This window comes from Rhinoderma darwinii, chromosome 10 (genome assembly GCF_050947455.1).
Source record: "Rhinoderma darwinii isolate aRhiDar2 chromosome 10, aRhiDar2.hap1, whole genome shotgun sequence".
Classification (NCBI taxonomy): Eukaryota; Metazoa; Chordata; class Amphibia; order Anura; family Rhinodermatidae; genus Rhinoderma; species Rhinoderma darwinii.
This window is the reverse complement of record NC_134696.1, coordinates 29,812,158-29,825,776: the sequence shown is the minus strand read 5'-3', so window position 1 is coordinate 29,825,776 and position 13,619 is coordinate 29,812,158. Positions and strand designations below refer to the sequence as shown.

The following is a 13,619-nucleotide window of genomic DNA, read 5'->3' as shown; positions in this document are numbered from 1 at the left end:
AAACAGAACAAGTTTTATATTTATCAAGAAAGTGCCTTGTATATAGAAAAGGGATACAGTTGTATCTGACAGACTACACAATGAAGACTAGTTACTGTAGGTTCCTTTTTATTTGCTTTATCTGCCTTTGCAACCACATTTTTACTTCTCCTATGCATCCTAAATGAAAAATGATGGAGATGCACAGATCCGAATAGCACCTATAAGCAAAAAAACAAACCTGTAGGAAATTTGCAATGTGGACTATTTGCAAAGTTGCTTTATTTTTCCGTTTATATGCATTGGCGAAATAAAAATAAAAAATTGGTGTACATGAGCTTTAGGGGCTTTATAATCCAAACTGGTCAAAGGTCTTCCCCAAAAACCTGTATGTAATTGAATTATAAATGGTTAAAAAAAATCATACTAAAAACATCCAAGTGGTATTATTCTCACATATGCTATTCTCCCAGTATAGGATTCATGTAAGAGTAAAAAAAAAAAAAAATTCCCCTTGAATACACAGGATTTATGGAGATCACAGGACTGCCTACAGCTATAAACTATAGACAACTATAAAAGTAGCTGAATTTCCAATATAATTGATGTATTTGATCATGGAATGATATATCAGAACTAAAATTGTATTTTTTATAGATTTGTTTAGAAGGAAAGAAGAAATATACGCTAAGAAGGCAGAATATATCTCTGTATCTCCTTATCGTTCTGTCCTTCCATAATGGAAAACGGTTCAAAACAGATGTAATGTTTATTATTAAAGAGGATCTACACATGTTATCGGATAGGTCATTGCTGGACAAGACCTGGATAATATGGCAAATATAAAATTGTGTCTTACTTTCTGACTGACACCCACAGCTGAATGCACAGAGCCGGGCCCTTCTGTGGCTACTGGGGAGGGTGATGCCCAGCAATGACTACTGGACATAAGGGAGAGGAACTTCTGTGACTACTGGGAGAAAGGGTATGGCTGCTGTGACTATTGTACAATAGACCGTGATAGATTAAGTAGACCATAAGCCCTGGGCTGTTCCCCAAACTTGGGTTCCCCCTTCTCCACTGTCGCCCTGCCATGCCGTGTCTATTGTCAACACTCCCTTACTTTGCTAGCATTGACAGCTGGGTGTTACCATTCCCCTTCTTAAAAGGGCTGTGTCCCTTCATACTGACGGTCTGCAATCTTTGTTGACCGTATCACACTGAAGAACACATCCTCTTGACAAGGGGAATAGACCCATTTGTATATTAGTCCTCATCTACGCATAGTCTTTTTCTGGAATACAAGGATATCCTATAACAGACATTTTAGGAGAGGTGACAGCTCCTCTATAAATCCAGTGACTCACAGGTGACATCTTCTCTGATTTTTAGATGTTCTCTTTCCTTTTCATCTCCATACAGCTCAGACCGCCATGGCAACTTCTCCTGGCGACTTAAGAGTTTTCTGCTCAGACATATTTGGCCCCTCGATTCTGCAGTCATCCCCAGCCTCTATAGCAACTCAAATGAATTCCGACCTCAGGCTAGTCCCCTAAATTGGGACACCACACTAGACCCTAGACAAAATGCAGACCCCATACCTCCTAAACTATTACAGTCCCTAGACCCCCCCTAAACAAATACAGACCCCAGAAGAGACACCTGAAATAAGGATCCAGACCCCATGAAATAATACATTACACAGACCCCCTAGCCATTCACACTCTTCTCTATGGAGTCTTGTTGCTCTACTCTCTGGCTTCAGTACCTGTCCACTTGGCCATGTGACCTTATGTCTGCAGGTCCTGCACAAACTCAATTTGTCACCTTTTTTGCGGCACTTTGCTGCATACACCATGACAAAATTCTGATGTGCTTTAACTCTTTGGGCAGTCATGGCCTCCGGGCACCTTCGGGTGCCAGACAGCTGCCCCAAACGCCCCTATGGTAATACGCCACTGACAATGGAGGAGATATAAACCATTTTAATTTTAGGCCATAACCAATAATAATTAGCCCTGATTATATATCACAATAGCACGTATACAGGAATGTGCCAATACAAGCTAATGAAGGTTTACTTTCGTGGTAAAATACCAAATATGCTCAAATCACATGCCTTCTATTTGACGGCCTGTGCATTCATATCTTTGCTAGGAATGTTTTCCACATAATCCCTTCCTATATGGTTTGCAATTTCATTTTGTTACCATGTAATCCTATGTGAAATGAATCCCCCAGTTGTGATATGCTTCTGGCTTTTGTACAAGTTCAGCTCATTCCCATCCCTGTTCCCATATTTCCTTCCTGTGCGTTTAAGGAGGATGCACTGCTTAACCTAACTGCTAATCACGCCAAACAGGTGTGATGCAGAATGGCGTTCCTTCTGTGAAAACTATTACAATTACGTCTTTCTTATTGTTAAACATTCCAAAAATAACGTGTTACTAAATGACACCGATTCCCTCTAATACTAGTATCTGTATCTATACAAGGGATATGCAGCTTAAGACTTTACAGCTGTGGAACTACAAGTCCGAGCATGTCCTGGTATAGGCTGGCATCGAACCTCCTGCTATAAATGTAAAATATATATAAATATAAAAAATTGCACAAAACATGTTTGCTATTTATTACGTCTTATACTGGCAAAACAGGAAACCTTTACTGAACTTACCAGAATATTTTAGGAAATTACTTAAAAATAGCCATTCCCTGATACAATGTATTCATAGGAATCACTCCCTGGCGCGTTCCGATAATACACGTGTAGGGTTGCTGGGAATTGAATACTTGCCCTAATATATTTTGATAGCTCCAACAAAGGTGAGTCTACACTGTAAAGTGAAGCGCTGGTCTATAGCTTATCATATAAAACAACCGCATTGTGAGAACTTCCCAAATTAAACATTCAGTTATCCCAAAGGGCTGCAAGGAAATCAAATTCTCAGTGGCATTCCTGCATGCATGGTCTGTAGAGAACAAGTGCAATGTAAAGAAGCGTGGACTCCGAACTGATTGATGATTGACAATACAATGCAGGACATATATTAAGACTGGCGTGTCAAACATCCATTTTAAACAAATTTACGTTGGCGGAATATGCGCCGTATTTATTAACAGTAATTCCCATTAATATATTTAGCGCATCTTTGGCTGTCCGTGCGACAGAAATGAGCAGGTGTGGATTTGTGTCATAAATCACACCAGCTTCCGTCATAAATCATGATAAATGTGTCGTTCTGGTAGAGGCCCCGCCCCCTTTGGCTAAACCACACCCCTTTGGTCGCCAAAGTGTTGAGAAAAATTGCTAATTTTAGTGCAACCATGAGGTGTGGCAAAATGTGCAAGTTTTTTTATGCCAAAACACTGGTGTGAACCTGTTTATATATTCCCCCCCCCCCCCCTGCAATGGCTGCTGTGAGAATGCCATTCATGGAATACAGACTGCTGTAAAGGTAGCCTGTATTCTGGAAATGGTAAGGAATCTCTGTGGGATTATTATCACATTTATTCTCATTTGTGAAGAGAGAGATTCCGATAATATCATTCTATAGTGTGATTTCCTAGCATAAAAGTGACTACAAACCATAAAGCTACACCTAGTACAATGTATGATGTTGTTGCTTCTTTAGCAAAATGTATCCTCTCCTCTCTAGGCACAGAATAAAGCGTTATAACTAAAACTGTCTGATACATTGTGGCCTTTTATCCCCATGATACAATGTCATCTACTCGAGAGGATGTCAGTATTCACAGCAACATCCACACTTAGAGCGCAGTCACACGTCGCAGATTTGTTGCAGAATTTTCTGCGACTAAAAATCACTTCTATTTCTCTGAATGAAACTTGCAGAAATCCATGCACCTGCTGCAGAAACAAGATGAATAGAACCGATATTCAGTCTCAAACATTTCTGCAACAAAATCTGCCACATGTGACTGCACCCTTATCTTAAATAACAGTACTTAGTATGTGGACATTTTTGTAAATAATTTTTTGCATCTACACAATGTCCATTTGTTATAGGGGTTGTCCAGGATTTAAAAAACATGGCTGCTTTCTTTCAGAAACAGTGCCACACCTGTCCGTGGGTTGTGTCTGGTACTGCAGTTTAGCTTTATTCAAGTGAATGGAGCTAAGCTACAATGCACACACAACCTGTGGACAGGGGTGGCACTGTCTTTGGAAGAAAGCAGCCATGTTTTTCTAAATCATGGACCACTCCTTTAAAGCTTGATTTCCAGAGCACAGGACAGGAAGTGTTGTCATGGGTACACTGTAAGGGCATGCCCACACGTGGCGGATTTCCTCCGCAACTGTTCGCATCAATGTCGCACAGAATCTGCGTTGCAGATTCTGCGGCGGATCTGCCCAAAATGTGCAGTAAATTGATGCGGACTAGCTGCTGCGGACTGCGGTAAAAGTGCTTCCCTCCTCTCTATCACTGCAGGATAGAGAGAAGGGCCAGCACTTTCCCTAGTGAAAGTAAACAAATTTCATACTTACCGGCCGTTGTCTTGGTGACGCGTCCCTCTTTCGGCATCCAGCCCGACCTCCCTGGATGACGCGGCAGTCCATGTGACCGCTGCAGCCTGTGATTGGCTGCAGCCGTCACTTAGACTGAAACGTCATCCTGGGAAGCCGGACTGGAGACAGAATCAGGGAGTTCTCGGTAAGTATGAACTTCTATTTTTTTGACAGGTTGCTGTATATTGGGATCGGTAGTCACTGTCCAGGGTGCAGAAACAGTTACTGCCGATCGCTTAACTCTTTCAGCACCCTGGACAGTGACTATTTACTGACGTCGCCTAGCAACGCTCCCGTAATTCTGGGAGCCCCATTGACTTCCTCAGTCTGGCTGTAGACCTAGAAATACACATAGGTCCAGCCAGAATGAAGAGATGTCATGTCAAAAAAGCAAGACGCATCCGCAGCACACATAACATGTGCATGACAGCTGCGGACTTCATTGCGGAATTTAGAATCTCCATTGAAGTCAATGGAGAAATTCCGCCGTGAGTCCGCAACCAGTCCGCCACAACTCCGCAAAAGCCATTGCATGCTGCGGACACCAAATTCCGCACCGCAGCCTATGCTCCGCAGCGGAATTTTCCGCATCGTCTAAACGAACCCTACTAAATAGAAGTGGAAGTCAATGGAGAAACGGCTCCGCTGCGGATTAACGCTGCGGAGTGTCCGCAGCGGAATTCAAGAGCAATTCCGCCACGTGTGGCTTTGCCCTAATAGAGTAGGTTTGTACTTTCAATCTATAAAACTTTAAAGGTATAATATCCTCACATTATTTATTTATTATGTCTTGTGCGGAAAAGGATTTTTTTTTAATAATGCATTTGGTAGTTCTCTTTAAATGCAGCATTCCCTTCTGTGACAACATTGAAGACAGTTGGTCCTAGTTATAACAAAAATATGGAAATCCGCAGCCCTGGAACCCCTCAAACGACCGTATTTTTTTTTTTATCGAATAATGTGACATTTCAACCCAAGTGTTTTTTTAAATGCTACAAAAAAAAAACATGTGGGTTGAAACGTCGCAGTATTCTGTGAATATAATAAAAGCAAAATCTCTTTCTTTGCACATTGGATGAGTGCTGCGGTTTTCCTTTACTTCTTTAGTTATGTGGCACATTTTTTAAGTTTTTTTGTTTAATCAGAAACAATTACATTTATTTCAATTAGGCCTTATTCATACGAGCGCATTTCACGTCCGTGTGCAGTCCGTTTTTTTCACGGACCACACACGAACCTATGAAATTCAATGGTAATATTCAGACATGCGTATTTTTTTCACACAGTGTGTGTCCATTGCGTGAAAGTCACTGCATGTCCTATTCTGGTGCGTTTTTGCGCACCACGCACCCATTGAAGTCAATGGGTGCGTGAAAATCACGGACAGCACATGGACGTAAAAAATGCCCCATGGGAACGGAACGCCGTTTTTCCCATTAAAATCAATGGGCAGATGTTTGGAGGCATTCAGCCCCCACATTTTTAGCCGTTTTTCGGGGTGTAAACGGTTGAATATAGCCTGTGTGAACATACCCTAAAACTTAACTAAATGCTATGCTACTTAGATCCTAATAAAATGACTTACAATTCTACTTTAACATGATTTTAGCAAAAATGAGAGATGTACAGTATACGTCTGTGTTTGGAAGGTGCAATAATGTCATTCTGCATTACGTCTGTTCTGAGGGTACGGGAGGGTGTCAGTAATTGTGCAACAGGTGGTGTCCGCTTTATTCTCCCTCCGCTTTGTCTTTACCTTTTTATTTATGGCAGCATCACTTTCTCAGCTCAGACATGATGATGGATTTGTCCGCGAAGTATGTGCTTATTATCATAGGCTAGTCATACATGCCACAATATCACACCTTATGTACGGCAGTCAGTCTAGTTTCACATCATCAATGAGCTTTTGGTGTATTTGATTCCTGCCATCCTATGATGGACTGACTTCGGCTTTGTTCACATCTGCGTCGGGATTCCGTTCATGCGTTCTGTTTGAGCTTTCCGTCAGGGGAACCCATGAACGGAATCCAAGCTTCAACAAACGGAAACCATAGGATTCCGTTTGCATCACCATCGATTTCAATGGTTCCGATGCAAATGGTTTCAGTTTGTCACCGTTGTGCAAAGGTTCCGTTGCTTTGACTGAACCAGTTGACCGCAGTTGACCACGGTATTGATTCCGTCAAAATGACGGAACCCTTACAAAATGGTGACAAACAGAAATTAAATTTTGTTATGCCTGAGGGCCCAGGCTCTGATATTACGGCCCACCAGTATCAGGGCTTTATGATTTTTTTGTGGGGTTATTGGATAAGTAACCTATTAAAGGGTCTTTTTGGAACTTAAATATTGATGGCCTATCTTTGGGACAGGTCATCAATATTTAAGCAGCATTGGTCCAACCCATTGGATCCCGCCAATCAACATAATAAAGGGGCCACCAGCACTGTATCCTCTTCATTGTTTACACAGGCACACTTGAATAGCAGTGCCTGGCACAGTCGCATGTATGGACGAGACACTGTGCCAATATTAACAAAGAAGGTGCCATCGCCTCTCTTGCTAAACCTACATTAATCAATTATTGATGATCAGCAAAATGTCCTGGAAAACCCCTTTAACCCTATTGTTTATATGACATTTGTGCCGTTATAGCATCATAGCATTCAATACCATTAAATCGTATTTGAGCGATCAGAATCATTTTGTCTGGTGGGCAGACGTGCGTTCAGTCTGACACTGAGTTGAAGGGGTTTAAAGAAACAAGTGATCCTCAGGGGTTATGTTCGCATTGCGTTTTTTTGTCAAGCAGAAAAAATTTGCCTCCAAATTTCCTTCCGGATTTGCAGGCGGTTTTTGTGGCAGATTTTGGAGGCGGATTTTCAGGCAGATTTTTAAATACAGCCCGCTGAAGGTTGATCTACATACTATTTGAAGAGAACAATTGTGCTCATACTTTATGAGGCAAAAATGTAACAAAATGAGCAACTTTACTGCACAGGAAACCAATAATGACTTCGTTCCGAACTTTCTGGATGTTCCAACACCTTTTTTTGGTGAATTTTTTCATCTGTAAAATCCGCTAGCATTTTTTGGACAAAAAAAAGGGTCAAAAACCAGGTCAAGTTGCACGCCTTCAGTTGTTTTCAATGGGAGCTCCAAGAGCGAAATCCACCCAAGATAGAGCAGGACACTTTATTTTTTCAAAGAGCAGAAAAACATGTCGTGATTCCCATTAGGGTATGTGCACACACACTAATTACGTCCGTAATTGACGGACGTATTTCGGCCGCAAGTCCCGGACCGAACACAGTGCAGGGAGCCGGGCTCCTAGCATCATAGTTATGTACGACGCTAGGAGTCCCTGCCTCTCCGTGGAACTACTGTCCCGTACTGAAAACATGATTACAGTACGGGACAGTTGTCCTGCAGTGAGGCAGGGACTCCTAGCATCGTATATAACTATGATGCTAGGAGCCCGGCTCCCTGCACTGTGTTCGGTCCGGGACTTGCGGCCAAAATACGTCCGTCAATTACGGACGTAATTAGTGTGTGTGCACATACCCTCAATATCAATGGTTGTCAGATTTGGGTTTTTTTCTATGCTGATTCCGAAATGAAAAACACATCAACATCTGCTTGAAAAAATGCAGTGTGAACAAGGCCTAAGAAAGTCACCAACTTTTGGTTGTGAGGAAAAGGATACTACCAAGTGGACACCAAGGTCTTCTCATGTGTGCCCAGATATATGATAAAACAGTGGAAAGTACTGCAGATTCAGTGAATTGCGCGAAGTACGAAAAGCCCATTGTTTCATATTTAGCTTGTTATATCGGAGCAATTTCAATATCCTAGGTTGCAGTATTTGTAATTATAGGAATATTTCTTTCCAGAAAAGACAGGCTTCATTATAGTGTTTTCTTTTCCCTTTCTTGTCAGGGAAGTAGCTGTAGCTGAATGGCGGCCATTATACTACTGACAGCTACAAAGGACTCACAATTTTCTTATTTAGCTCAAGAGGTAAAACGATTGTCTTTGGCCTGCGGGTCTCGCTATCTAAAATTCAAATAGATTGAGATATGTTTTCAGATATGACACGTAAGGATATTAAAATCCACCAAGCACAAGGTTGCATGCTGACTGCTTATAATACACGTCGCGTTACTCCGAAGTGGCTGCCAATAATATTCTTTTTTCTTTACAGCTGGTTGTATTTTACTGTACAATGCTCAGGATTTAGTGTAAAACAGAGAATTACATTGAATTTTCCTGATATTCAGGTGTCCTTCACTAAAGTTTCAAAACAATTTAACAATGTGAGATGAGATCATTACTTCCCATATGTATTGGAAAGGTTTGGGGCTAGAGGTTTATTTCATCATCAACGGGTTTGTCTGGTTTTAGAAAACCAATTTCTAAAAATACTTAGAGTTAACAGTGAGCGGAGAACAGCTATAAAGAGCGTCTCCTGCCCTGGAGGACCCGGCATGTCCTTGCATAAGATGGACAGCCCAATCATTAAAATGGGAACTGTGTAGTTTTTTGTTTTCCCTATGGTGGCGCTGCAGGGGAACTGAACACTTGCTTCACAGTTCCCACTTAGTTTACAACTGAGTGTAATGCTGGTTTTATTTGTGGGATAATTGTCGGGGCAGAGAATGGGTTAAATAAATGTTTTACATACGGGAGGCATACTGCACGTCTACCAGTTGGTTTCAGATTGTGCAGTGTGAATGTTACTGACATTTACATTATCTGCAGCTCACCCATCCTCCAAGGAACTAAAAAAAAAAAGTGTCTACATCTCGAACCTGGCAGAGCAATTGTTGTTCCCCTTCCCCCGATTCTCAGCGATGGGAGAGGAAGGCTCTCTCTGGTACCCACAAGACTATATTACTGTTTTGTAACATTCGTAAGCGGGACCGTAAAAAGGCCATTTGTTTTCTAATTTGCATAAAAAAACTACTTTTGTGCATATTTGGGGCATTCCTGGGGGAACAAGGAGGGGCTTAAAATTTCCCATGATTTGGGATTTAAATGTTGGTAAGTACGCGACTTCTCGAAAGTACAGTCCGTTCTCAAGTTGTGTTCCTCGTGACCATTTACGTTGACCTTTCTGTTGGGCGACCGTTCTTACATCTTGTTGGCTGGATCTGCACGTGCCATTTGTTTAGCACAACTTTGCAGCTTTTAGTGGCGCTAATGTCGATTGTGTTTTTTGGTATAAAAAAGAAAAATACTATTAAATATTGTATTGAAATTTATCTGCAGACCCTTCAAAATTACAGTAAAATATTTTATTGTAAAGATGGCTATAGTCATGAGATTTTCATTTGCAGACCATTCTACGATAATGCTTCTGGCAAAACGACGGGTCCGGTGCACAACAGACACAAATGGAAACCTTGGGCACCGGATCTGTCACCATTGAAATCAATGGTCATGGAAACGGAAACCTCTGGTTTTCGTTCGTGTCAGTTTGTGTCTGTTCAGGGTCCCGTTCTGACGTTCCGTCGGAGGTTTCCGTCAGAACGGGACCCTGAACAGACACGAACGGAAACCAGAGCCCAACGTAGATGTGAACGAAGCCTTACTGATACAAACGTGTGTGTGTGTGTGTGTGTGTGTGTGTGTGTGATCCTGGCTTTAGGGTGCAGTCACACGCAGCAGATTAAAAATCACTTCCATTCATTGGATTGGAACTTGCCGAAATTTATATATCTGCTGCAGAAACAACCACATCCAGATGAATGGTGCTGATTTTTCTGTCACAGAAAATTTCTGCCATGCGTGAATCCACCTTAAGGCCGAATTCAGACGATCGTAGAGTACATCTGTGTGACGCCCCTTAAAACAACGGCCGTCACACAGACGCATGTATTTCAATGGGGCCGTTCACACGGGCGTTGTTTTAACGGACCGTGTGAAGGGTCCGTTGAGGAATAGAACATGTCCTATTTGGTTCCGTTTTCACGGATCCCTCCATAGGCTCTAGTTTATCGGGATCAGTGAAAACAGAACCCGCATGGGGGCACCTCGGACGTGAAAAACGCCACTTTTTCACGTCTGAGTTTCCCAATGTTTGTGTGAATCTGGCCATACTATAATATGAGGTTTGTGGGTCTCATTAATGCAGGTAATTCTGAGAAACTGCAAATTTACAGGTCTTTCAAGAACTCTCTCTACACTGTGCTCAGAATAAATGTACCAGCGACCACTCAAAAGGTATCCCTGGAAAATAAAAAAAAAGTTGAGTTATAAAACAGGATGAAATAAGCCCGAATTCCACCTGCTCCTTCATTTAATTAGTGGAAGACTTCCCCGGGTTTGGGTTTCCTTCTCCTTTTGTATTGAACATAAAGAAAGCCCAGACTTAGCAGGCAGCATGTGCCATAGACATCCTGGCAGCGGGATAAGACTGCCGCGTACCCAAATTTTGAAGGTGTTTTGTTTTTCCTCTTCTTTTTGCAGAATATGTTCCACACTTGACAGGCGTATGAATACACATTGTTTTCAGATTCAAATTGCAAACCAGTTCTGGGTGTAAAATTCTGCAGCAGCTGCTCAATAAAAAGGCATAAAAAAAAAAGATGCCCAATTACAGCAATTTCTTTCAGGCAAGATATTTGCTTATAAGGTGAAACATTTGTCTTGCAGAAAACGGTCTCTTTGCCTCTAATTCTTTTTTAAGGGGCGCACGTTGCATAATCTTTGGATATTGTGTGGTCTGCCTTTCAGCTCTCAGAGGAATAGTAGCAGGGTATTGCTGTCGAATTGTTCATTTTCTAGGCCCACCCAGTTTGCTATTGAGAAGTCAGAGAAGTAATCCCCTCTTTATGAAACAGCAGGCATTGCAGTCCTAATGTAGATCCAACGTGTTTTTCTTTTTTTTTCTAATTTACAGGGCCAGTGGCGGAATGACGTCTTCAGTGGACAAGGGACCATGATTCATTGCTCCGGAGTAATTTATGATGGTCCATGGATCAATGGCCGTCCTGCTGGTATGCACTTTATTACGTTATCCAATTATGAATAAAAAAAAACTGTGAACTTAATGCACCGGCTCTTTTCCATTGATTATTATACGGGTTATCTTTGCCATAATGTACTTTCTGGAACTTTCTGGTGGGACGCTCTGATTTTATGGCAAGCGCAGCTCTAGCTGACATAGGGTCTTAGAAAAAAAGTAAATAAGGCGCCAAGTAAAATAGAGCAAAATTCGGCTTACTGAGACGGCATTTTAATAGGAAAAGAGTGTGACAAGGAAAGCTTTTTAGTTTTATTTCAAAGGAACTCTCGCTTTTGTACCAACCGGTTACAAATCCTAACCATCTGTTGTGGGTGTACAGGATTACAGCAGACTAAAGAAAATTGATTGTTCTCTAATAATATAGATGATTGTTCTCCTGTTATTTGTGTGTAAATGCCAGGTGGGTAAAAAAAACAAAACCTTATATTTACTTAACAGATATTAGTAAGAAAGAACGACACATCGGCTGAAAGCTGAACCACACGTATAAATACATTTCTTTTCATGTCAGAATTCTATTCGTTATTTCCACGGTTTATAAAACGGCAGCGGTGATGTGTTTGAAAGGCAGCGATTAATACTACGGTAACGTGATTTCAATGATGCTTATTTTTTTGTATCTTGACTTTAGAAAAACATGTCTGCTTTATTCCAGAAGTAGCGCCACTCCTGTCCGTGGGCTGCGTCTGATGTTGCAGCTCTGCCCCATTTGTGCCTGTTATTGGAACTCATTCACTCAAATGGGGCTGGGCTGGTACACCAGACACAGCCTATGAGCAAAAGTGGCACTGTTTCAGAAAAAACAACCTTTAACCCTTACCCAACATTTGACATACATGTACGCCATAGTCGAGGGGGGGAAGTATACAGCAGGTTCAGAAGTTGAGCCCACTCCATATGCTTCGAGTGTCAGCTGTATATTACAACTGACACACTGCTCTACTGGTCGAGATTGGAGATAACTAATGAAGGGCCACAGGTCTGCCATCTTACTACTCCTATTAAGCCCTGCAGAGAACGCTATAAAGAGAATACACTGCAATACAGAAGTATTGTAGTGTATTATCCTAGCAACCAAATGATCGCATGTTTAAGTCCCCTGGAGGATTAAGAAAAATTTTAAGAATAAGTTTAATATTATTTTAAAGAATATTTCTATCTATCTTTATACACATATATACTGTGTGTGTGTGTGTGTGTGTGTGTGTGTGTGTGTGTGTGTGTGTGTACAGTGGATATAAAAAGTCTACACACCCCTGTTAAAATGCCAGGATTTTGTCGTGTTACAAAAATCAGTCCAAGATTAATCATTTCAGAACTTTTTCCACCTTTTAATGTCGCCTATAATCTGTACAATTGAATTAAAAAACAAACTGAAATCTTTTAGGGTGGAACAAAAATAAAGTGGTTGCATTAATCTGCACACCCTTAAACTAATACTTTGTTGAATTACCCTTTGACTTTATGACAACATTCAGTCTTTTTGGGTAGAAGCCTATCAGCATGGCACATCTTGACTTGACAATTGTTGCCCACTCTTCCTGGCAAAAGCGCTCCAAATCTGTCAGATTGTGAGGGCATCTCCTGTGTACAGCCCTCTACAGGTCACCCCCACAATGGGATTCAGGTCTGGGCTCTGGCTGGGCCATTCCAACACTTTGATCTTCTTCTGGTGAAGCCATTCTCTTGTTGATTTGGAGGTTCTGCTTTGGGTCGTTGTCGTGCTGAAAGGTGAAATTCCATTTCATCTTCAGCTTTTTAGCAGAGGCTGCAGGTTTTGTGCCAATATTGACTGATATTTGGAACTGCTCATAATTCCTTCCACCTTGACTAAAGCCCCAGTTCCAGCTGCAGATAAGCAGCCCCAAAGCATAATGCTGCCCCCACCATGCTCCATAATGCTGCCCCACCGTGCTCCATAATGCTGCCCCCACCGTGCTCCATAATGCTGCCTCCACCGTGCTCCATAATGCTGCCTCCACCGTGCTCCATAATGCTGCCTCCACCGTGCTCCATAATGCTGCCTCCACCGTGCTCCATAATGCTGCCTCCACCGTGCTCCATAATGCTGCCTCC

The 13,619-nt window shown here is 41.8% G+C and overlaps 1 protein-coding gene across 3 annotated transcripts in view; it reads left to right on the top strand.

Annotated features, from left to right (window-relative positions):
* The window catches only part of MORN1 (MORN repeat containing 1), a 261,533-nt gene that overhangs the window by 53,365 nt on the left and 194,549 nt on the right, over positions 1-13,619 (top strand). For all 3 annotated transcript variants that reach the window (XR_012850962.1, XM_075840954.1, XM_075840955.1), the window contains exon 7: positions 11,418-11,514. Coding sequence is in view for 2 of the 3 variants with exons in the window: in XM_075840954.1 (XP_075697069.1) it covers positions 11,418-11,514 (97 nt within the window). In the remaining variant the exon portion in view is untranslated. The remainder of the gene's footprint in view (positions 1-11,417; positions 11,515-13,619) is intronic.